This window comes from Neofelis nebulosa, chromosome 6 (genome assembly GCF_028018385.1).
Source record: "Neofelis nebulosa isolate mNeoNeb1 chromosome 6, mNeoNeb1.pri, whole genome shotgun sequence".
NCBI lineage: Eukaryota > Metazoa > Chordata > Mammalia > Carnivora > Felidae > Neofelis > Neofelis nebulosa.
The window spans coordinates 79,256,099-79,283,306 of NC_080787.1; the positions used below are offsets into that span (position 1 = coordinate 79,256,099).

Here is a 27,208-nt window from a genome sequence, read left to right on the forward strand (position 1 = left end):
CTGTTGAAGTTCCTGCTCTCTTTGCTCATGTCTCATTTCCATCTGCTTAATTTTCTTTTCTAAGACCATGAAATGTTTCATCTCTGGTGTATGGTTTTCTCTGGCTTCTCTTAATTCTTCTAGGAGTTTTGTAATCTAAAATTGAGGTATGAAGTAAATGAAAAACTGGTAACAAGAAAAATCATTTATTTTTACCAGGTAGTCTTAAGAATGTTCACCACATTTTCTTTGTATAAAATTTCTCTAGGGAAGAGGCTTCTTGCTAATAAGAAAGATATCTTGAGTTGTTAGGGAATGCAAGCTATTAGTTATTCTATCTACAGAAGAAAAGGCTCCTCTTAGCTCTGAAGTGACCTCACAATCCAGATGATTCCAGATGACTGGATCACTTCCTCTCACGTATGCCAGGCTGATTATAGCATTAAAAATGAAGGTGGGTACTGTCTGTGGTATATTCAGCTTTGCTACAAAATATTTAAAAAGGTTGATTACTTCTAGGATTAATCAAACATTTAAAGCACCCTACCCAGTATAGCTTCCAACACACACAGAGTTCAGTAAATATGAATCCTCCTTTTGTCAACTTTCTATAATTCTATCTGTAATCCTCTTCTGGCTCTTATCACTTTATAATAATTCATTCCACAAATACATTTATGTTTATAAAAGAGAGAATATACTGAACTCTTTCTGTTCTAGCTGTTGTCTTAGGTCTTGAGGATACAGAGATGACCTAGTCATGGAGGTTACAGTCTTGTGTGGTACCTCCTTTTTTATGCCATGGTCTGCAGAGAAAATGGTGATATTTTCATGGTGCCAGTCAGTAAAATAGAGGGGACCTGAGATATCTTTATATTGGGCTTGGTGAAACAACTGCATTTTCTTTATACCATATACTCATAATTATTTCCTGTTAGTATCAAAAGGCAAAATAATTAACAAGTAAAAATGGCTAAAATTAACAAATTCAACCAAATTTTCCATGGAAACACCCAGTACCTAATAACACTACAAAAAAACCCAACCCCTCCCAAAACTGCCACTCTTTTTCTAGTTTCAAATGTGAAACTATAAGCCTACATAAGTCTAAATATTAATATGTGGGATATCCATGGGATATCATCAGTGACCACAGAAATATGCAGACTTTAATTGGGATGATTTGCAGAAAGGTTAGGGAGAGAGACCCTAGAGAACATGCTGCAGTGATGAGTGCTGGGCATAAAATCTTCTATGTCAAAACAATGATTACTAAAAATTATAACACAAAACCAGTGATTGCTGAACTAAGAAATTTGTAAGAGGCATTGTCATACACGTAATGGTCAAATATCACTTCAGCTTCTGTAAACTTAATGACTGAAAAGTGACTTTGGGTTTATAATGAGACAACATTTCCAGTAATTGCTATTTTATGATCCATAGGGAATCCATTCCTGGTACACCAGCTGGGATGTTCTGCTCTAGTGAAAGCAGCAGTCAAGTGAATGAGAATTCTAATATAGTATGTTGTTATGGAGAGATGACCAAGTAGCAATGAGGTGATGAGTGGGGAATACCTAACTGGAACCAGAGCTAGGTTGCAGGACTCTTAACCTGAGGTAGCTGTCTTTGAATAAAGTCTTAAAGGGTAAGTAGTAGAGTCATGACATTATCATGTGCGAGGTGCTATGCTAAGTACTTTACACATATTGTCTCAGTTAATTTTATCAAGTTTTACATTTATTTTCTGATTCCCCAAATAAAATGTAAGCTCTGTAAGACCAAAGATTTGTCTATCTTGTTCTCAGTATTCCTAGTATATAAAGCATGCCAGAGCACAGGTGTTTAATAATTATTCATGAATTAATTAATTCACCAATGATTAAACATTAGTTTATAAATTACATAAATTTAGAAATTTATATTTAGACAAAAAGTAGGAAAAATTTCCCTTCATCAGTGCCTACTTAAAAGCATCTTTAAAAGTATAATTAAAGTGAATGTATGTATTTTAAAATCCTTGTATTTTAGTGAATTTATCCTATGGAAGTAACTGGATACATGAGATGAATGATCAAAAATTATTCCTGCTTCTTGAATACTATGGAAAAAAAAATTGGCAAATACCTGATGTCCAGAAATACAGCATTAGTAAAATAGTAATTAAGAGCCTGGGACCTGGAGTAAGAAGTCTTGGGTTCCGATGCTGATACTTTTTACACATTGCTTGGTAACCTGAAGCAAATTATTTCATTTTTCTTAGCATCAATCTTCATCTATAAAATGGGAATAATAGTACCTACCCTTTTGGGTTATGGTGAAAACTACACAGAGCACTTACCACAGTGCTTAGCACATACTAAATAATAAATAACTATCATTATGATTTTGACTATTATAAAGTAATATAAAAAAAAGTGTTAATAAAGGAAGAGTGACGTCATCAAGGTGGTGACATAGGTAGTTCCTGATGCTGTCCCCCCTCATAAGAACTAACAATTATTCATGGACTAGATGCAACTGAGAGAATGATATAATATGAGGGTGAGGCTGAAGCATCCCCCTGCATCACAGAGACCAAGACAGACTACATCATAAGGGTAAGTAGAGTGGCTACATGCTGGCTGCATTGCCCCTCCTTCAGGCCCAGGCAGCACAATATGGAGAGGTCTCCCCTGAGACTACCATTTCTCCATGGGAAAAGACAGCCTGGGTTGGACATCCAACTCCCCCAGTATTGTGGGTCACTTCTTGAGAGCCCCCACATGTCTTTATCCCATGGGGACTAATCACTAGGAATCTGATTGTGATGGAGATGTGGGGAAGGGCTTGTAACAACTGGCAGTTAGATCTTGGCAGACTGAATTCATACTTGCAGTGCCCAAGTAGTAATCCCAACCAGCAGCTTTGCTCACCTATAGATCCAAGTCGGTGGTATAGTCTGACTGTGGAATTTGGTGGGGTGCAGGTCTGCCTGACTCAGGTCCTCAAACAGAAAGATTTGCCAGCCCTCAAGCTGGGGCTCCATCCACTCAGGCAGGGAAGCTAAGCCACACTTCACACCGCTGAGTGAAGATCACAGTGCTGCTTGACCAGAAAGCCTGAGTAGAACACCTGAAAAGCTGGGTAGCCCAGCAATACTAGAATAGAGTCCAGCAGTCAGAGTTGATAGTCTGCAAAGCCAATGGCCTATCTGGCCAGGGAACCTGGGGCATTGGTTGGCTTGAGTCAAGACTACAGTCAAAAAGCTTTACTGGCATTAGAGCAGTTTCTTACATAGCTCCTGGGCCAGGAAACTCATTTGAAGTTTGCCCATTGCTGAATACAGCTTTCTGGCTGCTCAACCAAAGAACTTAACCAGAGCATATGGGAAGCTGCAGAGCATCCCCTGAGAGCCCTGCATACAGTGCCACTTGGGGAGAGCCACAGGCTATGCTTTCTGTCCATCAACAGAGCATGTGGCCCTGTCAGCCAGAGAATTCAGTACACAATCTTGCCTGATTTGTGTGCCCAGACAATGAACTACACAGGCACTGGGGCCTATCCTGTCATTCCACCAGGGCAGAGAAGCTAATTCATAGCCCCATCTATTGCTGAGTATATATCCAGTCCCCAAGAGTCTAATAAAAACCTTATGAGAGAATCTGGGCAACCATGAAGTCCTTCCTAAAGACTTATTAGGCAGGGAACCAAGCCAAAATTTCTATCCAACTATATTCAACTAGTGACACCTCCCCACTCTTGACCTCAGAGAGTGAGGTCTTGGGCAGTAGCTACCTGGGCAGTAGCCTTGACCAAAAAACAAACCCTGACAGCAAGCCACCCCTGTCCAAGGACATCACCACCAGACACATCCAGAAACCCAAAGTGCACTGACTGTTGAACACTGTTTATGCCAAAGTGAATCTGTAAAGTCTGGAAGAGGAGACTACTTAAATACAGACACCAACCAAAGGAAACAAGGATCTGAAAATCTGACACCACCAAAGAAAAGAAAGCTCCAATAAACTAACCCTAAAGAAATAGAGATCTGTGAACTCTATGATCAAAGAATTCAGAATAATCCTCTTTAAAAAGTTTACACAACTACAAGAACATACAGACAAACAAAATTAGGAAAACAATGCATGAACAAAACAAGAAGTTCAACAAAGAAATAAAAACCATAAAAAAAATACCCCAAAACAGAAATACCAGAGCTGAAGAATACAATGACTGTATAGAAGAATTCAATAGGGACTTGACCATACAGAAGAAAGCCAGTGATCTAAAAGACAAGTCATTTGGGGCGCCTGGGTGGCGCAGTCGGTTAAGCGTCCAACTTCAGCCAGGTCACGATCTCGCGGTCCGTGAGTTCGAGCCCCGCGTCAGGCTCTGGGCTGATGGCTCGGAGCCTGGAGCCTGCTTCCGGTTCTGTGTCTCCCTCTCTCTCTGCCCCTCCCCCGTTCATGCTCTGTCTCTCTCTGTCCCAAAAATAAATAAAAAACGTTGAAAAAAAAAAATTAAAAAAAAAAATAAATAAAAAATAAAAGACAAGTCATTTAAAATTATACAGTCAAAAGAGCAAAAAGAATGAAAAAGCCTATGAGACATATGGGACACAATCAAAACAAGTAGTATCTGCATTATGGTAATTCCACAACAAGAGAAAGAGAAAAGGACAGAGTATATTTAAAGCAATAATGGCTAAAACTGACTTTTTTGAAAAAGCTGAGCGAGTTCTTCACCACTAGACCTGTCTTACAAAAAGTGCTAACAGGAGCTCTTTAAGTATAAATAAAAGAAAATTAACATTGTAAAAACATAAGAAGTTAGTGTAAAACTCACTGGTAATGGTAAATATATAATCAAAGTTAGATTGTATAACATGATAACAGTGGTGCGTAATCCACATACAACTGTAGTTTAAAAGTTAAAAGACAAAAGGGATAAAAATAACCATAACTATAATAATCTGCTATAAATTACAGGATATAAAATACAGGTAAACTGTAACATAAATAACCTAAAATGTGAGGGAAAGGATAAAAGTGTAAAGTTTAGGAATTTAATTGAAGTTATCAATTTAAAATAAGGTATTATAATTTGAAGATATTTTATATAAGCCTCATGGTAACCATCAGGGAAAAACCTATAGTATTTACACAAAATAAGAGAAGTTAAAGCATACTGATACCAAAAGACATCAAAACACAAAAAAGATACCAGGATATGAAACAATGAAAAACGGACCTACAAAACAGCCAGAAAATAATCAACAAAATGGTGATAAGTCATTACCTATCAATAACTGCTTTAAATGTAAATGGATTAAATTATCCAATCAACAGACAGAATGGCTGAATGGATGAGTAAGATCTAATGATATATTACCTGAAAGAGACTCACCTTAGTCTTAAAGGCACACACAGACTGACAGTAAAAAGATGGAAAAAAGATGGAAAAAAGATTCCAAGCAAATTGTATTCAGAAGAAAGCAGGGGTAGCTATACTTATATCAAACAAAATAGATTTTAAAAGGGTAAAAAGAGACAAAAAAAAAAAGGTCATTACATAAATGATGAAGAGGTCAATATCAATCCAAGAAGATGACATAGTAATTGCGTTTGCACTCAACTTCAGAGAGCCAAGTAACAGAGCCAGAAGAAGAAATAAACAGCAATACAATAACAGTTGGGGACTTCATACCCAACTCTCAACAACACATTAATCATCCAGGCAGTGAATAATAGCAAATTTGAACAACACTATAGACCAAATGGATATAATAGACACATACACAACACTGAATCTGGCAACAGCAGAATAAACATTCTTCTCAAGTGCACATGGAATATTTTCAAGGATAGACTGTATGATAGGCCACAAAATAAATCTAACAAATGCAAGAAGACTGAAATCATACCAACTATATTCTCTGACCACAATGGCGTGATAAGTAGTGATAAGGAAAACTGGAAAACTCATGAATACATGGAAATTAAACATGACTCTCCTTAACAACCAATGGGTCAAAGAAGAAATTAAAGGGGAAATAATGTGTCTTGAGACAAGCAAAAATGGAAACACACAAGAAACCAAAATTAATGGGATGTAGCAAAAGCAACTCAAAGATGGAAATTCACAGCAATTCACACACTAAAAAACAAGAAGGCCTCAAATAAACAATTTAAGTTTACACTTAAGGAACCAGAAAAAGAATGATAAGCTGAGCCCATAGGTAGAAGAGAGAAGGATCAGAGCAGAAATGAACAAAACCAAGAACAGGAAAATAATAGAAAAGATGAACAAAACTAAGAATTCGTTCTTTGAAAGGACAGACATTGACATTGACATTTGTCCATTGACAAATCTTTGGCTAGATTAACCAAGGAAAAATGAGGACTCAAATCAATGAAATTATAAATGATAAAGGAGACATTACAACAGATACCACGGAAATACAAAAGATCACAAAAGGCTACTATGAACTATATGCCAACAAACTGGACAACCTAGAAGAAATGGAAAAATTCTTAGACACATACAACATAACAAGACTGAATCAGGAAAAAAACCCCCAAATCTGAACAGTCAATTACTATTAAGGGGACTGAATCCATAATAAAAAATCTCCCAAAAAAGAACAGTCCAGGACCAGATGGCTTCATAAGTGAATTTTACCAAACATTTAAAGAATTAATGCTAATCCTCTTCAAACTTTTCCAAAACACAGAAGAGAGGGAACACTTCCAAATTCATTTTACAAACCAGCCAAAGACACTATCAGACAACTACAGACCACTATTTCTGATGAACATAAATGAAAAACTTCTAAATACAATACTAGCAATTCGAATTCAACAGTGCATTAAAAATATTCACCATGATCAAGTGAAATTTATCTCTGGGACGCAAGATGGTTCAACATACAAAAATCAAGGTAATACATTACAAGGTAATAATAGAATGAAGAAACAAATAATATTACCATCTCAATAGATGCAGAAAAAAACATTTGATAAAATTTAACATCTGTTCATGATAAAAGCTATTAAAATTAGGTATAGAAGGAATTTACCTCAATACAATAATACAGTATATGATAAATCCACAGCTAATATCATATTCAATGGCTAAAGCTTGAAAGCTTTTTTTCTAAGTTCACAAACAATACAAGGGTGCTCACTCTCACTACTCCTATTCATTATAGTACAAAAGGCCCTAGCCAGAGCAATCAGGCAAGAAAAATAAAGGGCATCAGGATAGGAAAGAATTAAAATAGTCTCTATTTGCAGGTGACATGATTTTATATATAAAAAATTCTAAAGACTCCACCAAAAAACTGTTAGATCTAATCAGTGAATTCAGTAAAGTTGCAGGATACAAAATTAACAAAGATCAGTACTGTTTCTGTACATTAGTAATGAACTACCTAAAAAAGAAAATGCTACCATTCAAAAAGCATCAAAAAACAGGATAATACTTAGTGAATTTAAACAAGAAGGTGAAAGATTTCTACACTTAAATCTACAAGACATTGATAATGGAAGTAGATACAAATAAATGGAAAGGTAGATAGAGGTAGAAAGGCAGAGATGCATTACAACAAGCAGTAACCAAATAAAACAGAATTTGCTAGTGTTAAAAGATGTATATTGTAGTTTCTCTGTGGTCACAAAGAGACAGGGGTTTACCCTCCTTTCTTAAACAACCAGAACAACTGAGGACATACGAAACTGTTTTCAAACATCAGCTTAACAGCACTGCAGGATGGTGATTCATGAGAGAAGGGAAACACAATAGATGAACTCAATGACTGCCTACTTTGCTGCCCAGAGGGTTTCGAAGCCAGTGGAAATGGCAGCCTGAACAATCTGGGAGCTAATGTAGGGCTGGGAAAATGAGCTGTTCCCATCAGCCTAAGAGAAAATCCCTTTGAGGACCCTCAGGAGGTTATCAGTAGTGGGAATAAATAAGCCCTGTTAACATAACTATTATAGATATACTGTTTATTGAAAGGCAGATTGTCATTTCATTCAAAAGATGGAGTGTTTTAGTTTTCTAGTAAATAGGCTTGAAAATCATGTATTGCAGCTTTTTTATTTCCAAACTATTTTAGCTATTCTTAAACTAAGAACACACTGTAACTTAACGAAAAGTGACCTTAATCTTTATCTTGCAAACATTAGAACATACTTCCTTTTATTGCTTTTCCCCAAAATTTTACCTTAGGTCTGTGAAGTTCTGTTAACTTATTGCTTATACAACAAAGTTTATGTACATCTTAAACACTGAAAAGAATGCACATGTTGAACCACAGCCTTTCAATTACTGAAACAAGATTTTTTAAATTGACAGTTATGTAACTGTGGAGTATTTTTATATTAATCTTTTCATAATGCAATTATGTTTTTCCTGTATGGTTTAATAAATTCTTGAATAATAAAATGTGGTGGATACACTTCAAAGAATGGAATGCACAGTTGTCTGGTGTTTTACACTTTCTAGAATCAAAGGGATCTTAGAGTAATAAAAACGGTGAGTTTCCAGAAAGATCTATCTCCTATAATATTGTTACTGGGGATCCAGCATCACTGTAATGACTACTTTAGTTATTTCTTAACAGTATCAAGTACTTAATACAAAAATGACCGTAACCATCCATTTTTTCCTCCTAAAACAATCAAAAGAACCAAATGCCCCTCTCCCTATTTCCCCACTGCCCAGAAAAATCTCAAAATCAAATACAAATATATAAGAAACTTATTTACCCATTGAAGAGTTTCACCTGGGCAAAGCAGACTTACCATAAACAAGTTATTACTTTTTTGATGTGATACTTTCAGGTTATTTCCATTTATACATTTAAGTTAACAAAAATTAATACAAAAATAAGAATATGATTGAAATGGCTAAGAAACAGCTTTTTAGTACAATATTTTTGTTACTTCTTACCTCTTTCTGTAAGATTTCTTCTCGAACTTGAGAAACTACCAGAGACTCCTGTTTACCCTGCAGTTCGTTAACTTGATTTTGGAAATGTTTTAGAAGTACCTATGAAATTATGTTAGAAGTACTGAGTTAATACAACTCTTCTCAAACATTATTTGAAAAATATCAGAAAACCAACTAATGACGTGTTTTTGTAGCAAAAAAAAAAAAAATCCTAATATTTTTAAATTACCAAATTCTAACAAAAATAAAATGTCACAGGAATCAAGTTCATTGAATAAATTAAGCTGATTGAATACATTCATTATTTTCTTTCAAGATTTAATGGAAAGTATCACATGTATGACAAATAATTGCTGTGTAACTACTTGGCTTCTTTATCTCTAATACTTTTCTTCTGAAGGCCTGAAAAATACCTTTTAAAATAAACCTCTGTAAAGTCTAAGCATTTTGAAGATAGCCAATACTGTCTTTATTACTTTGTGATTAAGTAGAATAATAGCACAAGCCTATTAATAAGCATGAAATAAATATCATGCTTATATTTTTTTGGCAACCTGAAATAGATACTTTCATCAAGGATCTTAAAACTTAGGAAAATATGCATCTATTACCTCTAATACTTTTACTGTTTTTACCATCAGACTATGCTGACTTCCATTTAACTTATAATTTACAATATTACATTTAGAACTCTGGGAAAGTAACACTTAGGGCAGGCACTATGGCATAATGACACTACTTTTCCCACCTCTCCCAACTACATAATATATAATAACTTGATATAATGTTTATACTGCCCACTGACACCCTACTCCTATGGGGAAAAAAGCCAGAAAAGTTATCTGCAACTGCTGTACAAAGATTGGGTGGCTCAGTCGGCTAAGCGTCCGACTTGGGCTCAGGTCATGATGTCGCTGTTCATGGGTTCTGTGCTGACAGCTCAGAGCCTGGAGCCTGCTTCGGATTCTGTGTCTCTCCCTCTTTCTGCCCCTCCCCCACTCATGCTCGCTCCCTCTCTCTCTCTCTCAAAAATAAATAAATGTTAAAAAAAAAATAAAAAGCACTTTCTCATTGAAATATTAAAAGAGTCAAAATTCTTTGTTTGAATTTAAATTACAGACCTCATTTCACACTAAAATACCCCAAATGCTTCAACATGCATCTTCTTACAAGGACATCTCACAAAACCACAACAGCATTTTCTTTAATGTTTATTTATTTTGAGAGAGAAAGTGTGTGTGTGTGTGTGTGTGTCCACGCACATCCATGAGTAGGAGAGGCAGAGAGAAAAGGAGAGAATGAATCCCACACTCAGTGCAGAACTCAATTTGGGGCTCGACCCCATGAGATCATGACCTGAGCCCAAATCAAGAGTTGGATGCTTAACTGGCTAAGCCACCCAACAACATTTTTATTCCTAAAAAATTTACAATAATCTCATAATATCTAATACCCAGTCCATACTTAAACTTCTTAGTTGAGCAATTTGTTTTTAATCAAGATACTATTAAATGATTATTAAAGGGAGAAATAATGGTAAGATAACTTTTTCTTGAAGTCTTTCTCCCTCAGCTTGTTTTTAAAAATTAAAACCTAGAGAAAAGAACACAGTAGACCTATATTCTTTAATTTGATTTACCAACTGCTAACATTTTTGCCATATTTGCCTTATTTTTCTTTCTTTTCCTGGGATACACCATTTGAAAGTAAGTTGCAGATACAAATTCTATTTTAATGCTGTTTTTTTCAACTTGCTACCATCACAGTAGATAATCATAGATATTCCTTGAAGATATACACACTAACCAAAAAGGAAGATACACTTTTTTAAAGACATGTGGATAAGCTTTCAGCATATTCTGTCATAATTCTAAGAAGACTGTTTCATAATGGCTACAAGCTGTGTGCATATCTCTGTTCATTATTTTATCCCTAGTGCTCCATTGTCTATAGACCCCGAATCATTATTTGTTTAATGAATGAAAGATAAATGGGCAAGAGAATGACTAGGATAATTACTTGTCAGCTGGGACTTGGGTAGAGGGAAATGATTCAACATTCAAGTTCAAGTACTCAGTTCTCAACCACAAAATGTGATTGACCATACTTCTACCATTTGTTACAAATGACTTAGGAGAAGAACTATTTGAGAAATACAGGGACAAAACTGTGAAACCACTTATTTAGAGAGAATAGTTTTAAAGTAGAATAGTTAAATGGTAACGGCATCCTCTCCTACTAAAAAAAATCAAGTCAATATTTTCTCATTTCTACTAAAAAGTGAAGTTAAATGTTCTGTTAACAGTCCTGAAAAAAATAATTTTAAAGCCAAGGAAAGATTGTTAAAGTTGTCTACCTCTTGAGTTGCTATTTTACGATTTAGTTCAGCTACTTTGGAAGAAGAATTTTCTACTGCATTTTGGCAAAGGAGTTTCTCTACTTCCCTCTGATGAGATGCTTTGAGAGATGCAATGTGTGCTGCAGTATCTTCCTTGACCCTGTAGAGCAAATCAAACAAAATCACACATAAAAACAGCTCTTCAATTCAGAGTTAGCATAAAAATAGTGCAGGAAGCTTGGAAATTAAAGAGGCATAGGGAAAGAACACCATGACTTACTGCACTTTGTCAGGTGCTTTATATATTATTGCTTGTGAGTTCTTACAACCACACCATGAGCTCACTATTATTTACTGAATTTTATAAGGGCAGAGTTGAGTTTTGGAAAGAGTGATGTCTCTGGAGTTCAGATTAGGAAGTTGCAGAGCTGGGGTTCAAGCCCAGCACAGTGTTAGACCTCAAAATCTGGGCCTTCCACTGGCTCCCTAGCCTGGGGCTGTACTTTCTGAGCGAATGGAAGGTTCTAAATGTTCTGTCTGGATTTAAAGCAAGGGCCTAATATTTTATCTTCTTTTGTTTACTTTTTTATTAAAAAAAATTTTTTTTTACATTTATTTATTTTTGAGAGACAGAGTGCACAAGTGGGGGAGGGGCAGAGAGAGGAGACAGAATCTGAAGCAGGCTCCAGGCTCTGAGATGTCAGCACAGAGCCTGATGCGGGACTTGAATTCACGGACTGCGAGATCATGACCTGAGCCAAAGTCAGAAGCTCAACCGACAGAGCCACCCAGGCGCCCCTATTATTATTTTTAAATGTTTGTTTATTTATTTTTAATGTTTATTTATTTTTGAGACAATGTGACAGACAGAGTGCAAGCAGCGGAGGGGCAGACAGAGGGAGGCACAGAATCTGAAGTGGGCTCCAGGCTCTGAGCTGTCAGCCCAGAGCCTGACGCGGGGCTTGAACTCACGAACCGTGAGATCACGACCTGAGCTGAAACTGGACACTTAACTGACTGAGCTACCCAGGCGCCCCAATGTTTGTTTATTTTTGAGAGGGAGGGAGGGGGGGAGGGAGAGAGAGAGAGAGAGAGAGAGAGAATCTGAAGCAGGCTCCAGGCTCTGAGCTATCAGCACAGAGCCTGATGTGAGGCTTGAACTCACAAACTGTGCAAGCATGACCTGACCTGAAGTCAGCCACTTAACTGACTGAGCCACCCAGGCACCACAAACATTTTATCTTTAAGATAAACTCAGATTTTTTGCCCAGATTCTTAATCTGGGTAGTCACAGTTCCTTTTAGAATTTCCAATTTCTTTTTCTCTAGGCAATGTTCACCAGTGTGTGCTCCACACATATGACTCCAGGGCTAGCTGCCATGTCAGGTAAACAAAATAATGTTTACAGTAATTCTTTAGGACCCAGTGTAATTTGCACCTGATTAGTCTGGATTATTAAATGTGAGAGACTACTGATTTGTGTGATAAAATTTATGCATTAAAAGGCAGTTTAATTAATAAATGGTATGTTTAATAAATGGTAAAGTTCTGATAAAGACAATACATTTCTTACAGATAAACATTTTCTTTCTTATTGGAAAAGTTATTAAAAAATGATAGGATTTAAAAAAAATTTTTTTTTAATTTTACATTTATTGATTTTTGAGAGACAGAGTGAGACAGAACGTGAGTGGGGGAGGGGGAGAGAGATAGAACAAGGCACAGAATCTGAAGCAGGCTCCAGGCTCTGAGCAAGTGTTCAGCACAGAGCCCAATGTGGGGCTCGAACCCACAAACTGTGAGATCATGACCTGAGCTGAAGTCAAATGCTCAACTGACTGAGCTACCCACACACCCCCAAAAATGATAGGAATTTATTCAAAGCAGATATTTAGTGACTCACTGTTGCTATAAACAAATTTATCAGTTGCTCATTTGACTATATGAACATTTATTCATGGAAACAGTATGGAAAAGCATAAAAATCTAAAGCACTTATGACACAACTGAACTAAAGTAAAAAAAAAAAAAAAAAAACAAATAAACAAACAAAATACCCCACTGGCCTAAATCTGGGATTAGGAAAGGTTATATTCTTTACTTATCAGGCCCAGAGCTGCCTGAAAAACAGATTAAGCAATACTAAAAAATTATAAATTATATATAGGAAAATTTATAGGATAAATTTCAATTTTTTCTAGGAAAGAATGCAATTCTTTCCTAATAGCTTTATTTTTATTATCACATTGAGAACTAAAAACACAAGGTTTCAATATGGAAGCATTCAGACACAGCTGCCCATCATTCAATAAGCATTTGTCCGGTGCTTGCTATGCTCACTCTGCTCCTTTACCATGTTGCAAAGAAGTATAATCTTACATCAGTTCTCAAGGAGTTACCAGGCACTGTCTGATTAGTGCTTTCTTGATATTCAATACTGGCACACGGTATATAAGTTATGGAGGAGTTGGAAGTGAGAGCAGGAAATTTCCTGAGAGGCTCTAGGAGATATTTTGTGGAAGAGGTAGCACTTGAAACATGAACGAGCAAAATGTAGTAAAGACCTTCAGCAACTAAGGCCCACACAGAAGTCTTGTAATGGTGATGGCACTTGAGAAGCCACATGGAGTAAGTTAGTCATGATACTTCAGGAAGCTGGGATTCAGTGGAGGGCAGAGTAACTCAAATACAGGGATATTTAAGAATATTAATGGTTTTTAAGCAAAATGATTAGGGGAGACAGAAACAAAAATCAGGGAGATTAGGGTGGGATGCTGTAGTAAAGCAAGTAAGGCTGCACTACAGTAAGGTAGAAAGTGAAAGGAGACCTATTTATAAGGAAGCACCCCCATAAACTGTGAGCCCAAGAAATAAAGGAGGTAAAAGCCGGACTTGACAACTGAAAAAATATGGTGCTAGATGGAGATGGGGAAGCTGTGAGGGGAGCTAGTTTATAGGTAAAAAAAGGAATAAAATTTGAGATACTACTGAGTCCAAGAGGAATAATCCAAAAAACCCCAGTAGATTTAACATCTGAGCTCAGGGAAGAAAACAGCCTTGAAAAGTAAATCGGGTTTGTGGTTCATAGAAGCCATAAGAATACATGAATTTAGCAATGGATAAAGAACAGAGAATAAACAGAAAGTTGAAAATAAACCCTGGTAGAAGTCTGGTTTTTGTGGAAGGAGAAAGAAGAGTCAGGGGTCGGTTAAAGGTACAGGAGAGGCGCACTAGTCACACTCCCTAGTGTGAGTCATGGAGGTTATGGGAGGAAGCCATTTCAAGAAAGAACAATGTCAAGGAGAATGAAAATGGAGAAAACACCACTGGACCAGGAAAGAGCACTACTGAGAGATCACATTTAAAAGAGTGCTGAGGATAAGAGTCCCGGTTAGGAGGAAGTGAGTTGCAAATAAGACGCTACTTGTGGAAAAGTGTTCCTGACAGAAAGATGAGTAGACACTTGGTTTGATGATGGACAAAAAGATCTGAGCATGTTAGAAGGCTCAGAGGAAAGACAGTAGACAGTACCTGGTGATTCTGAGAAGGAATGAGCACAAAAGTTCTTTAAGGCATGAATGGATGTGATCACTAGATTAACTTTAAGAGTTATTTTGGAAAAGAGGATCTTTCCTCTTAGAATGTCAGCTAGTTTTATAATAGCAGTTTTCTGCAGTCTGCCCATGGCAGTCATAAATGATGACATTCATTTATAAGAAGGCCCAGTGGGTCAGCTTATTAACACCATCTGGAAAACTGCAGAAAGACAAGATCAGTCAGCCCAAGCACATGGTTTGGGCTGACACAGAGATTCAGGCTTATCAGGATCTGGCCTTCAACAGGTAGAGGATCCTACTCTGAAAGAGATCTATGCTTAGCAATGCAATACAACTTCATAAAATTTGGTGATGAATTCAGTTGAGGGTAAAATTGATAATCTAGAGGAAATCTATCTTATAATTTTGGCATTTTTATCTTTTTATATCCCCATATATTTACAAATTCACATTTTACCTTTTCATGGAATTTTCAAATTGGGTCACTGCTGCTTCAGATTTCATCTTCAGCTCATTCCTCTCCACAATTAATCTCTCCAGTTCATTTTTCAATTTGCAGTTTTCTTGTAAAACCTCTGAAACATGGGAATCAGTAAAAGTGTGTGGTTGGTAACGCTTGCCATCCAGGGTTCCAGGGAATGCGTTAGCACTTCCTTTACCTGAATGCAAACCATCTTTCTTCCCCCTTTTTGCAGTCACTTCCTCTCTACCCTTAGAGTTCTGATTAGACAGCATCATCCTTCTCTCCTTCTGGAGCCTCTCCACAGTTTTTGAAAGGTCTTGTATTTCTCTCCCCTTCGCAGCCAGCTCCTCGTTGAGTCGCACCAGTTTAGCTTTAGCATGAGCCTGTTCTACCTGGAATTCTATAGACTGGAAATCGTTACCATCTTTATCGTTTTTCTTGAGTTCCAATTCAGCATTCTGATGTTTAAGAATGTCTATTTCAGCTTCAAGGTTTCTTACAGTGATTTGATGGGCTTCCTTGATGTCGTCGAGCTCCTTCTCTAGTGCTTCAACCCTGGAGGAGCTGTCAGGCTGGTTCTGGGGTGCTTCCTTCAATTTGCAGGCAAGTAGCTGCTCCTGCTCCTCTAGTCTCTGTTCATACTGGATCTGCAGAAAGGAATCCATGTAACGTCAAACCACTGCTAAGCATGTCACTTGTTCCCAAAGCCCAGCATTCTACTAGGTCCTACCTATTCCTTCATTCAGGCATTCATTACATGTTCTGATGCTTCTAGCTCTGTTCCCTGAATCAGTCCAATGGGCTGAAGTCTTAATCTTTAAAGAGCATAACGTTATATGTTCTCAATATGTTGTATAATTTCATAATTAGCGTGTTGCTTTATAAACATTATATAACACATTCCTCTACACCCCAAAATTTATTTTAAGTATCACAATCAAACCTATTATTGTGTACCTTTCACTATGCAAACTGACAAACTATACTCTGAGGATAAACAGGGAAAGATATTGGGGGCGCTGAAATCTTTAAGAGATAGCCCGTTTTCAACTTGCTAGTATCAATTTAGGAATCTCATAGGGTGTAAGTCAGCTTGGATTTGTCACACTGCAGCTTTATTATTATAAACAAAATAGCCTAAGTAGGTTACTCTGCAGAGGGGGCACAACAGTGTTCATTCATTCAATGAATATTTATTGAGCTACCGCTGTGTGCCAGGCACTGTACCAGATTCTAGAGATAAAGAAGTCCAGCTCATGCCTTCAAACAGTTTATAGCCTGGTCAGGAGAGCGATGGAAAATTTCAGTGTCCTATGATAACTGTGATAATGGGCCTATGAATATGGTGCAAAGAGGACGAGGCTCCCCCTGTGTGCCTGAGAGAAGGGGGAAGAGTGAATAGAGGGAGCACATTTAGGTTTGGGCTTGAGAGAGGAATGTAAATTTGGGGATAAGTGGAAGCAGGGACATTACGGAAGTAGGAAGAACACCTGCAAAGGCAATCTAATGCTTGGTGTGTATTGGGAACCAGAATGAAAGGAAGAAGTGATAAAGAGTGAGCAGAGACAGGAATGGGATGGGCTAAGGAAGCACAAAAAGAGAAAAATCAGGGTGAAGAGATTTAGATATATAAAAATCAGGTAGAGGGTTGGAATTCTAGCCTCTATGTGGTCACTGGAATGTTAATAGTAGCTGTAATTACTATAATCATTTATTGAATGTTTGCTATACTCCACATAAGGCAGTAGGGCTGTTTACATATATTTTGCCACTCAATCCTCCCAATATCCTATGAATTAAGGACTAACTAATTAAAATATTTTAACATCTACTCTGTGTCTTGAATGATGGAACACAATGGTGAGTAAAAGCAGAACAGTTCCAGCCATCACGAAGTCCAGAAGCTAGATGGGGAGAGAGATAACTCATGATCCAATCGAAACAGCTGTGAACATGGTAGACAAAATGGAGAAGTGCATGGAAAGTGCCTATAAGATAATTTGTCTACCAGGGAGTCCACAAAGGTTTCACTGGGGTAGCAATGCTTGGATTAAGAGCTAAAGGGCAGGAACATCTATCTAAACTGAAAGAAGTGGGCAGAGCATACCAGTCAGAGGTAAGTGTACAAACTTCTGTGGCTGCAGGAAACATGGCAAGTAGGAGAAACACATATGACTGGATGAGAAAGCAGAGTGTGAGAACACACTGGACAGCAAGAGGGGTGTGGCTATACATGGATTTATAAGCCATTTATTTAACCTAAGAGGAACAGGAAGTTATTGAGGGATATAAATAAAGGTAGGGGTGTGTGTGTGTGTGTGTGTGTGTGTGTGTGTGTATAAGACACAGATATGAAAATATAATTTTGGCTTTAGCAGCAAGAGCTGATTAGAGGATGGAGTGATGTGGGTATGTGTAAACTAGTCAGGAGATTACAATAGTTATCCAGGTCATTGTTTCTTAATGATGGCAGCCGAGTAACATGGTGATGAAAAGGAACAGAGGAATTGAAAAAAATTCAGGAGAAAAAGTGGCATACTTGGCAATAAGTCAGTTGTAGATAACAACTCCTCTTACATATGAGGAGACAGAGGCTCAGAGGGTAAAGTAACTAGCGCAAAGTCCGGTCTGGGGACTGGATGTTGGTCTGACCCTAGAAAGCCTGTGTGTTTTCCATCATGCCACAGTCTCCTATGGATAGGAGGCAGTCTGCTAAAGGTGGTGTGGGGGTCACATGAACCTGATGGAAGGAGGTCTGTGGTGAGTGTTTAGGGGAATGGAAGAAACTGATCAGCCACAGCAAGAGGACTGCCAAGTAGCATCGAGCAAATTCCCAGGATCAGACACCTAGACACCCGTGACAGCTCTCCTCTCTCAACTATGCCACCTCCTCACAAACACAGATCTGTGTGAGAGGAGAGGCAGAGGAAGAGATGGGTGAGCTGGAGCAGAAGGTAAGGGAGGTAAGTATGGTTGAAAAGAGGGTAGTTAAAAGAGAAGTACGCCTTGGAATTTAGGACAGGAGAACAAAGAAAACCAGGTAGGGGGCTGAGAGATTTGAAAGAGTATGAAATAAAGTAAAGCCAACTTCCTTGACATGACCTTAAGTTAACTAGCAGGCCAATGTACTTCCAGGTTTTCAACCTTTTACTGTTTCTGGAATCTAATATTCTATCATCTGTTGCTTCTCTCAAGATAGAAATCTGTGGCCTGTGGATTTGAGGCCTCTGTCACTCACCAGCAATAGCACCTCAGGCAAGAAGTTAAATTGTGAACATCCGTTCCCTCATCTGTGAAGCAGAGTAGCAATATCTGTTTCTCACTGGTGATTGGAAAGATGATGCAGGATGAACTAAAATGTTCGTGAAAGCATCTAGCAAGAATTACTGCAGAAACTGTGTGCTAAACAAATTTTTAAAAGTAAATTAAATATCATATCTTCTTTCATACTTGGTCATCCTACTACTTGTATTTTCTGATTCATTTCTCACAAAGGATTAAAAAACTCAGAAAGTAAGACATTTTCAACCAACATTGCCCTGCTCCCTGCTCTACTCCAAAGATACTCTTCTGTCTCATTTCCTCCCCCTTGTCTAGGGAAATTTCAAGAAAGTATTTTCTTTTCTTTTTTTTTTTTTTAATGTTTATTTGAGAGAGAGAGAGAGCACATGCACAAACAGGGATAGGAGAGGCAGAGAGAGGGGGGAGGGGGAGGGAGAGAGAGAGGGAGAGAATCCCAAGCAGGCTCCACACCACAGTGCAAGATCCCAACATGGGGCTTGATCTCATGAACCTTGAGATCATGACTTGAGCCAAAATCAAGAGAGGGCTGCTTAACCTACTGAACCACCCAGGCATCCCTCAAAAAAGTATTTTCACCCATGGTAACTAAAAAAACATTTTATGCTGAATATACACCAGACATGTTTTACTTTGCCTTTTCATAACTTAATTACCACTAATTCTAGCATCACTGAGAGGAACACTGTGCTTGATTTTCTATGCTTGAAATAAAAAGAAAAGTAGATAAAGAAGAGCAAAAAAGATAGGATGGGTCTAGATTTCTTTTGCATCTACTGACATGCATGGTAAAGGTTTTACAGGGAAGGATGTTTAAAATTATTTGTTAAAATGAGACCTAAGAAGTGCCCAGCTCCCACAATACTGAAACCTTGAGATCTGAGCCCCATGTCCATGGCTAGATGGCACCCACCTTCATCTTCTGGAACTGTTGTTCCATGGTACGAAGGCTTTTCTTTGCTTCTTCATCTTTGCCCTCCAAATCAGCCTCTAGTTTTTTTATCCTTTTCTCCATAAAGTCCACTGTATTTCTATCCACTGTATCACCAGCTGCTGATGCAGCCAGTATTAAAGCAGGTAAAGAATTGGGATATCTTCTCTTTAGAATTCCTTCCATTTCCTTAACCTATTAAAATATTTTTGCATATATGTAAGATCACAAATATATTAAAATTAAGCAGTTTCATGTATAAATTTAGATTATGCTCTATCAGTCATGTCTAGATTTCAAAGAGATGTTTATATCATATCACAAGACTGAATCATATGCACAGAAACACAGATTAATTTCAAATTTTACATCCCTAGATTATCTGATTTTAAAACCCTGTAGTTTAATGTCTAATTTAGTACTGGTTACTGGTTAATTTACAGAAATCCTCTTACATTTATCCGAAACAGATCTTGGGACTTTCTACTGTACTAGTGATACCCAATATTTCTGAAGAGAAAGCTTTTTCCCTTCCCTTTTTCCCACAGACTCCCTTTGATGATTGTATTTATACTACCTATTGATTGAAAAATGACATCTGCATATGAATGTACAGAATTTGTACAATAAACACACAGCTTCCTAAGCACCTGCCCCTATGTGCAACAATCTCCACCCTACCCCAACTCTCCTACAAATGTCCCCCTCCAACTGAAGTTTTTTTTTTTAAGTTTTTAAATGTTTATTTTTTTTTATTTTTTAAACTTTACATCCGAATTAGTTAGCATATAGTGCAACAATGATTTCAGGAGTAGATTCCTTAGTGCCCCTTACCCATTTAGCCCATCCCCACTCCCACAACCCCTCCAGTAACCCTCAGTTTGTTCTCCATATTTATGAGTCTCTTTTGTTTTGTTCCCCTCCGTTTTTATATTATTTTTGTTTCCCTTCCCTTATGTTCATCTGCTTTGTCTCTTAAAGTCCTCATATGAGTGAAGTCATACGATTTTTGTCTTTCCCTGACTAATTTCACTTAGCATAATACCCTCCAGTTCCATCCACATCGTTGCAAATGGCAAGATTTCATTCTTTTTGATTGCCAAGTAATACTTCATTGTATCTATATATACCACATCTTCTTTATCCATTCATCCATCGATGGACATTTGGGCTCTTTCCATACTTTGGTTATTGTTGACAGTGCTGCTATAAACATGGGGGTGCATGTGTCCCTTCGAAACAGCACACCTGTATCCCGTGGATAAATGCCTAGTAGTGTAATTGCTGGGTCGTAGGGTAGTTCTATTTTTAGTTTTTTGAGGAACCTCCATACTGTTTTCCAGAGTGGATGCACCAGCTTGCATTCCCACCAGCAGAGTAAAAGGGTTCTCCTTTCTCTGCATCCTCGCCAACATCTGTTGTTGCCTGAGTTGTTAATGTTGGCCATTCTGACAGGTGTGAGGTGTTATCTCACTGTGATTTTGATTTGTATTTCCCTGATGATGAGTGATGTTGAGCATTTTTTCATGTGTCAGTTGGCCATCTGGAAGTCTTCTTTGGAGAAGTGTCAATTCATGTCTTTTGCCCATTTCTTCACTGGATTATTTGTTTTTTGGGTGTTGAGTTTGGTAAGTTCTTTACAGATTGTGGATACTACCCCTTTATCTGCTATGTCATTTGCAAATATCTTCTCCCATTCTGTTGGTTGCCTTTTAGTTTTGCTGATTGTTAACTTCGCTGTGCAGAAGCTTTTTATTTTGATGAGGTCCCAATAGTTCATTTTTGCTTTTGTTTCACTTGCATCCGGAGACGTGTTGAGTAAGAAGTTGCTGTGGCCAAGATCAAAGAGGTTTTTGCCTGCTTTCTCCTTGAGGATTTTGATGGCTTCCTGTCTTACATTGAGGTCTTTCATCCATTTTGAGTTTATTTTTGTGCATGGTGTAAGAAAGTGGTCCAGGTTCATTCTTCTGCATGTCGCTGTCCAGTTTTCCCAGCACTACTTGCTGAAGAGACTGTCTTTATTCCATTGGATAGTCTCTCCTGCTTTGTCAAAGATTAGTTGGCCATACGTTTGTGGGTCTGTTTCTGGGTTCTCTATTCTGTTCCATTGATCTGAGTGTCTGTTCTTGTGCCAGTACCATACTGTCTTGATGATTACAGCTTTGTAGTATAGCTTGAAGTCTGGGATTATGATGCCTCCTGCTTTGGTTTTCTTTTTCAAGATCGCTTTGGCTATTCAGGGTCTTTTCTGGTTCCATACAAATTTTAGAATTGTTTGTTCTAGCTCTGTGAAGAATGCTGGTGTTACTTTGATAGGGATTGCACTGAATATGTAGATTGCTTTGGGTAGTATTGACATTTTAGCAATATTTGTTCTTCCTATCCAAGAGCCTGGAATCTTTTTCCAATTTTTGTGTCTTCTTCAATTTCTCTCATAAGCTTTCTACAGTTTTCAGTGTGTAGATTTTTCACCTCTTTGGTTAGATTTATTCCTAGGAATTTTACAGTTTTTTTTTTTTTTTAATTTTTTTTTCAACGTTTTTTATTTATTTTTGGGACAGAGAGAGACAGAGCATGAACGGGGGAGGGGCAGAGAGAGAGGGAGACACAGAATCGGAAACAGGCTCCAGGCTCCGAGCCATCAGCCCAGAGCCTGATGCGGGGCTCGAACTCACGGACCGCGAGATCATGACCTGGCTGAAGTCGGACGCTTAACCGACTACGCCACCCAGGCGCCCCTGAATTTTACAGTTTTTTGTGCAACTGTAAATGGGATCGATTCCTTGATTTCTCTTTCTGTCGCTTCATTGTTGGTGTGTAGGAATGCAACCAATTTCTGTGCATTGATTTTATATCCTGCAACTTTGCTGAATTCATGAATCAATTCTAGCAGTCTTTTGATGGAATCTTTTGGGTTTTCCATATACAGTATCATGTCATCTGCAAAGAGTGAAAGTTTGACCTCCTCCTGGCCGATCTGGATGCCTTTTATTTCTTTGTGTTGTCTGATTGCAGAGGCTAAGACTTCCAATACTATGTTGAATAACAGTGGTGAGGGCGGACATCCCTGTCTTGCTCCTGACCTTAGGGGGAAAGCTCTCAATTTTTCCCCATTGAGGATGATATTAGCATTGGGTCATTCATATATGGCTTTTATGATCTCGAAGTATGCTCCTTTTATCCCTACTTTCTTGGGGGTTTTTATCAAGAAAGGATGCTGTATTTTGTCAAATGCTTTCTCTGCATCAACTGAGAGGATCATATGGTTCTTGTCCTTTCTTTTATTGATGTGATGAATCACATTAATTGTTTTGCAGATATTGAACCAGCCCTGCATCCCAGGTATAAATCCCACTTGGTCGTGATGAATAATTTTTTAAATGTATTTTTGGATCCGGTTGGCTAATATCTTGTTGAGGATTTTTGCATCCATGTTCATCAGGGAAACTGGTCTATAGTTCTCCTTTCTAGTGTGGTCTCTGTCTGGTTTTGGAATCAAGGTAATGCTGGCTTCATAAAAAGAGTTTGGAAGTTTTCCTTCCATTTCTATTTTTTGGAACAGTTTCAAGAGAATAGGTGTTAACTCTTCCTTACATGTTTGGTAGAATTCGCCTGGAAAGCCCTCTGGCCATGGACTCTTGTTTTTTGGCAGATTTTTGATTACTAATTCAATTTCCTTCCTGGTTATGGGTCTGTTCAAATTTTCTATTTCTTCCTGTTTCAGTTTTGGTAGTGTATATGTTTCTAGGAATTTGTCCATTTCTTCCAGATTACCCATTTTGTTGGCATATAATTGCTCATAATATTCTCTTATTATTGCTTTTATTTCTGTTGTGTTGGTATTGTTTATTTTTTGAGAGAGAGACGGAGAGATAGAGAGACAGAGCATGAGCAGGGGAGGGCAGAGAGAGAGAGAGAGAGACACAGAATCTGAAGCAGGCTCCAGGCTCTGAGCTGTCAGCACAGAGCCCGACACGGGGCTCAAACTCACAAACTCTGAGATCATGACCTGAGCCAAAGTCAGACGTCTAACCGACTGAGGCACCAAGGCGCCCCAAGTTTAATCTATTTTTAAAATTACAGTTACTTCTTTCAATTAGAAAGCAAGGAGAGTTAGATGATATTTAATGAAGTCTTCACAAAACACTACTTTTCATTTAGTCTAATAAGCAGTAACATATTTTATGGTCTTTTTGTGAGAAAGAACTGTACCAGGGTCTACAGAAATTAGAGCTTGATATTATATATGTACATATGTTTATATCTGTTTTTGTCAAATTACAGTTTAGATGTGTTTGAAAAACATATATTAAAATAGTAAATTCTTTATTGAATAGTTTTCTACCTCTGAGCATACAATAAAATAAGATAAAACCTGAGAGGCAGTCTAGTGCACTGGTTAGAGCTTGTTTGGAGTTCAGATTGTGCCACCAGCTTTATGACCTGTGTCTACTCCTCAATCTACATTTCTTTTGCCTCACTGGTAAAATGGGAATGACAATACCAATTTCATGGCATTGGCACACTTAAGTGAGGATAAAATGACATTTATCTTGGTAAAGTGCTTAGCAGAACACCCAGTATACAGCGAGGGCTTGATAATGTTGGCTTTTATTACGATCTGGTCTCAAAAACTACACCCCCTAAGGCAAGATGCATTGCTGGTACTTAAAATCCTATATATAACTTGAATATTGTTCATGTTAGGCATTGAATATTGTTCATTTACAACATTTATAGTAAATATTTCCAGTCATGAAGACTGCTTGCACTTTCATATATGCACCATAAATTGAAATATATCCAGATACAAATATCGATAACTTCAGTTGTGACATTTTCAAAGTTTTGCTTTCTCTGGTATTAAAGATCTAGTTATTTGAAGTAGATCTAAGCATACAAAGATACATACATACACATATACAAAATGTATATTGAAAAGAGAAGAGCTAGATTTTTAAAAAATGAATGTTTTTAAGAGACTTTTAAATACAGAGAAAAAACTGAGGGTTGTTGGAGAGGTTGTGGGTGGGTGGATGGGCTAAATGGGCAACAGTTAAGGAAGACAGTTGGGATGAGCACTTGGTGTTATATGTAGGTGATGAATCACTGGATTCTACTCCTGAAATCATTATTGCACTATATGCTAACTTGAATGTAAAAATAAAAGAAAAAAAAAAAGAATGTTTTAACATATTTATAATTAATGCATTCACTTAAAATTTTAAGAAATATTTCAACATAATTTTGATATCTTGAAGTGCTTATTACAAATTTTGGGGGAAAATTAGATTTTACTTTAATTTTCTTTAATTTTGCTTTTTAATATTTTTCTTCGGTCATTGATATGAGTAAATGCTGGTCACTGATACCAGTGTGGCTGTCATACACAAAAGTAACTGCTTTTTCAAAAATTCTCATTGGAAATTAAACTATGGAATATTCCATTAAATAAAAGTATGAATTAAAAATTGCACATAATCTGAAATTTTCATTATAACAGGCATCTAATTAATTGGCCCCATTTTTAATTATGAACTATTTAGAAAATGAGATCTTTTATTCTAGAATTAACCTATTTCAGAATATGGCTCCAAAATGATTCTGAATACACTGTGATATACCTTTGCTTTAAAATATATATTAAGGTTTAGGGGCGCCTGGGTGGCTCAGTCGGTTAAGCCTCTGACTTTGCCTCAGGTCATGATCTCACAGTTTGTGAGTTTGAGCCCCTTGTTAGGCTCTGTGCTGACGGCATAGAGCCTGCTTGGGATTCTCTCTTCCTTCCTTTCTGCCCCTCCCCACTCTCTCTTCTTCTCTCTCTCAAAAATAAATAAACATTAAAACAATAAATATATAGTAAGGTTTAAAATCATTAGGATGGAAATGTTCATGGGAACAGAGTAAGATCTGAAATGTACACACAGTAAACTATATAAAATATTATTAATAAACAATATTTTAGAAAGATATAGTCTAAAATGGTAAGCCAATACATTTTTTAACAAAAGCATTTTTTAATTTTTATTTATTTTTTTAATTTTTTAATGTTTATTTATTGTTGAGAGAGAGAGACAGAGAGAGAGAGAGAGACAGAGCATGAGCAGGGGAGGGGCAGAGAGAGAGGGGGACACAGAATCCAAAGCAGGTTCCAGGCTCTGAGCTGTCAGCACAGAGCCCGACACGGGGCTCAAAGTCACAGGCCGCGAGATCATGACCTGAGCTGAAGTCGGTCGCTCAACTGACTGAGCCACCCAGGCGCCCCTATTTTTTTATTTTTGAGAGAGAGCGAGAGTGTGAGTGGGGGACGGGCAGAAAGAGAGGGAGACACAGGATCTGAAGCAGGCTCCAGGGTCTGAGCTGTCAGAACAGAGCCTGACATGGGGCTCGAACTCAAACCATGAGATCATGACCTGAGCCGAAGTTTGTACTTAACCAACTGAGCCACCCAGGCACCCCTTAATGAAAACATTAATAAAAGAGGAAGATAATTTGTATTCAGGGCTATATTTCTAGTCAATATGATTTACCATTTCAAGTCTTAATTTTGCTTTTAAGCATGCTTCATTTGTTTTCACTCTGTTACATTTAGTTCTGCATTCATTTATTAATTCCCAGATATGACGCTGCACTGGAGATACAGAAGGCAAACAAGATAAGCCAGATCCCTGCTTTAACAGCACTTGTACTCCAATGGAGGAGAGAAACTAATAAAGTAAATCAACAAGTAAATAAAATAACTTTCTAAATTATTTCTCTTAAAGTCATCAAATAGGGAAGTAGTTGCTTTGGTCTTTTCTCTCTCACAATTCTGGATGGCTTCGTCTACATTAGCTAATCTAAATCAAAAGCACTGAAAAATAGGCAAGCAATCCTGTACTATAGTTATTTCAGAATACTTCTAACTCTTTAAAATACCTCCGTCCTATTCCTCTCCTGGCTACTAAGCCAAGTTACCGACCATACCTTTTACTATAAGAACAGGTCCTGTAAAAGGAACAAAAAGCTAATTTTTTAGTTTTCCTTCTCTCAGAACTCTGGGGTAATATTGAGCCCAGTGATGACCTCACAGTTTTGGGTTTGTGATGGAACAGTAACTGTATATTTAAGTGTCATGACTTGACTATAGAATTATGCTCCCTTATGCACAGGGCTGGAAATCCTTCTTTCGTTTTAATAATTGAGTTATGAATACAAATGCTAAATTACAGAGTTTTAAAAACAAAAGGAAAAAGTTAATATTCCACCCCACATATGACTACTTTAATGAAAAAAATCTTTATCCTAATAAGCATTACTACATAATTTTTGAAAAGGTCTCCCAGCTACACTGACCATAAAATGAATACTTCTAAGCTTGACGGTGAGCAAGAACTCAAAATGACGGAGCTTTTTGGAAGGCTAAATGTTCCATTTATTTCCAGGGTGTTTGCAACACTTCTCAAGCACTTCTAACATGTTCCCAATTTAAAAGTCTCCTTTCCTGTACTCCTCTCTCACCAAACTTTTATGAGGAGAAGGAATCCTAATTCTATACCCAGAGTTTTAAAATGCTGCTTCCTTCTTTCTAGATGTCTAATAGAGCTGGAATGAAAATAACCTTTCATCCATAGGTCTACCATCAAATGAGGCACAGCAGCCTAAAAATTCTTCATGTATAAAGCCACAAGTTGTACAAAATGATGTTTACTACTTTTATG

The 27,208-nt window shown here is 37.4% G+C and overlaps 1 protein-coding gene and 1 long non-coding RNA gene across 5 annotated transcripts in view; one reads left to right on the forward strand and one right to left on the reverse strand.

Annotated features, from left to right (window-relative positions):
* Positions 1-27,208, reverse strand: part of CEP162 (centrosomal protein 162) — a 112,852-nt gene that overhangs the window by 18,642 nt on the left and 67,002 nt on the right. For 3 of the 4 annotated variants that reach the window (XM_058734621.1, XM_058734619.1, XM_058734622.1), the window contains 5 exons: positions 19,491-19,703; positions 15,272-15,924; positions 11,276-11,417; positions 8,920-9,018; positions 1-135 (listed from right to left, as the gene is read on the reverse strand). In XM_058734621.1, the coding sequence (XP_058590604.1) occupies positions 1-135; positions 8,920-9,018; positions 11,276-11,417; positions 15,272-15,924; positions 19,491-19,703 (1,242 nt within the window). The remainder of the gene's footprint in view (positions 136-8,919; positions 9,019-11,275; positions 11,418-15,271; positions 15,925-19,490; positions 19,704-27,208) is intronic. The other variant, XM_058734620.1, reaches the window with a different exon arrangement.
* Positions 135-26,212, forward strand: LOC131514508 (uncharacterized). Its single transcript, XR_009263100.1, has 3 exons — positions 135-433; positions 12,586-12,643; positions 26,127-26,212. It is a non-coding gene; the product is annotated as an uncharacterized LOC131514508 (long non-coding RNA).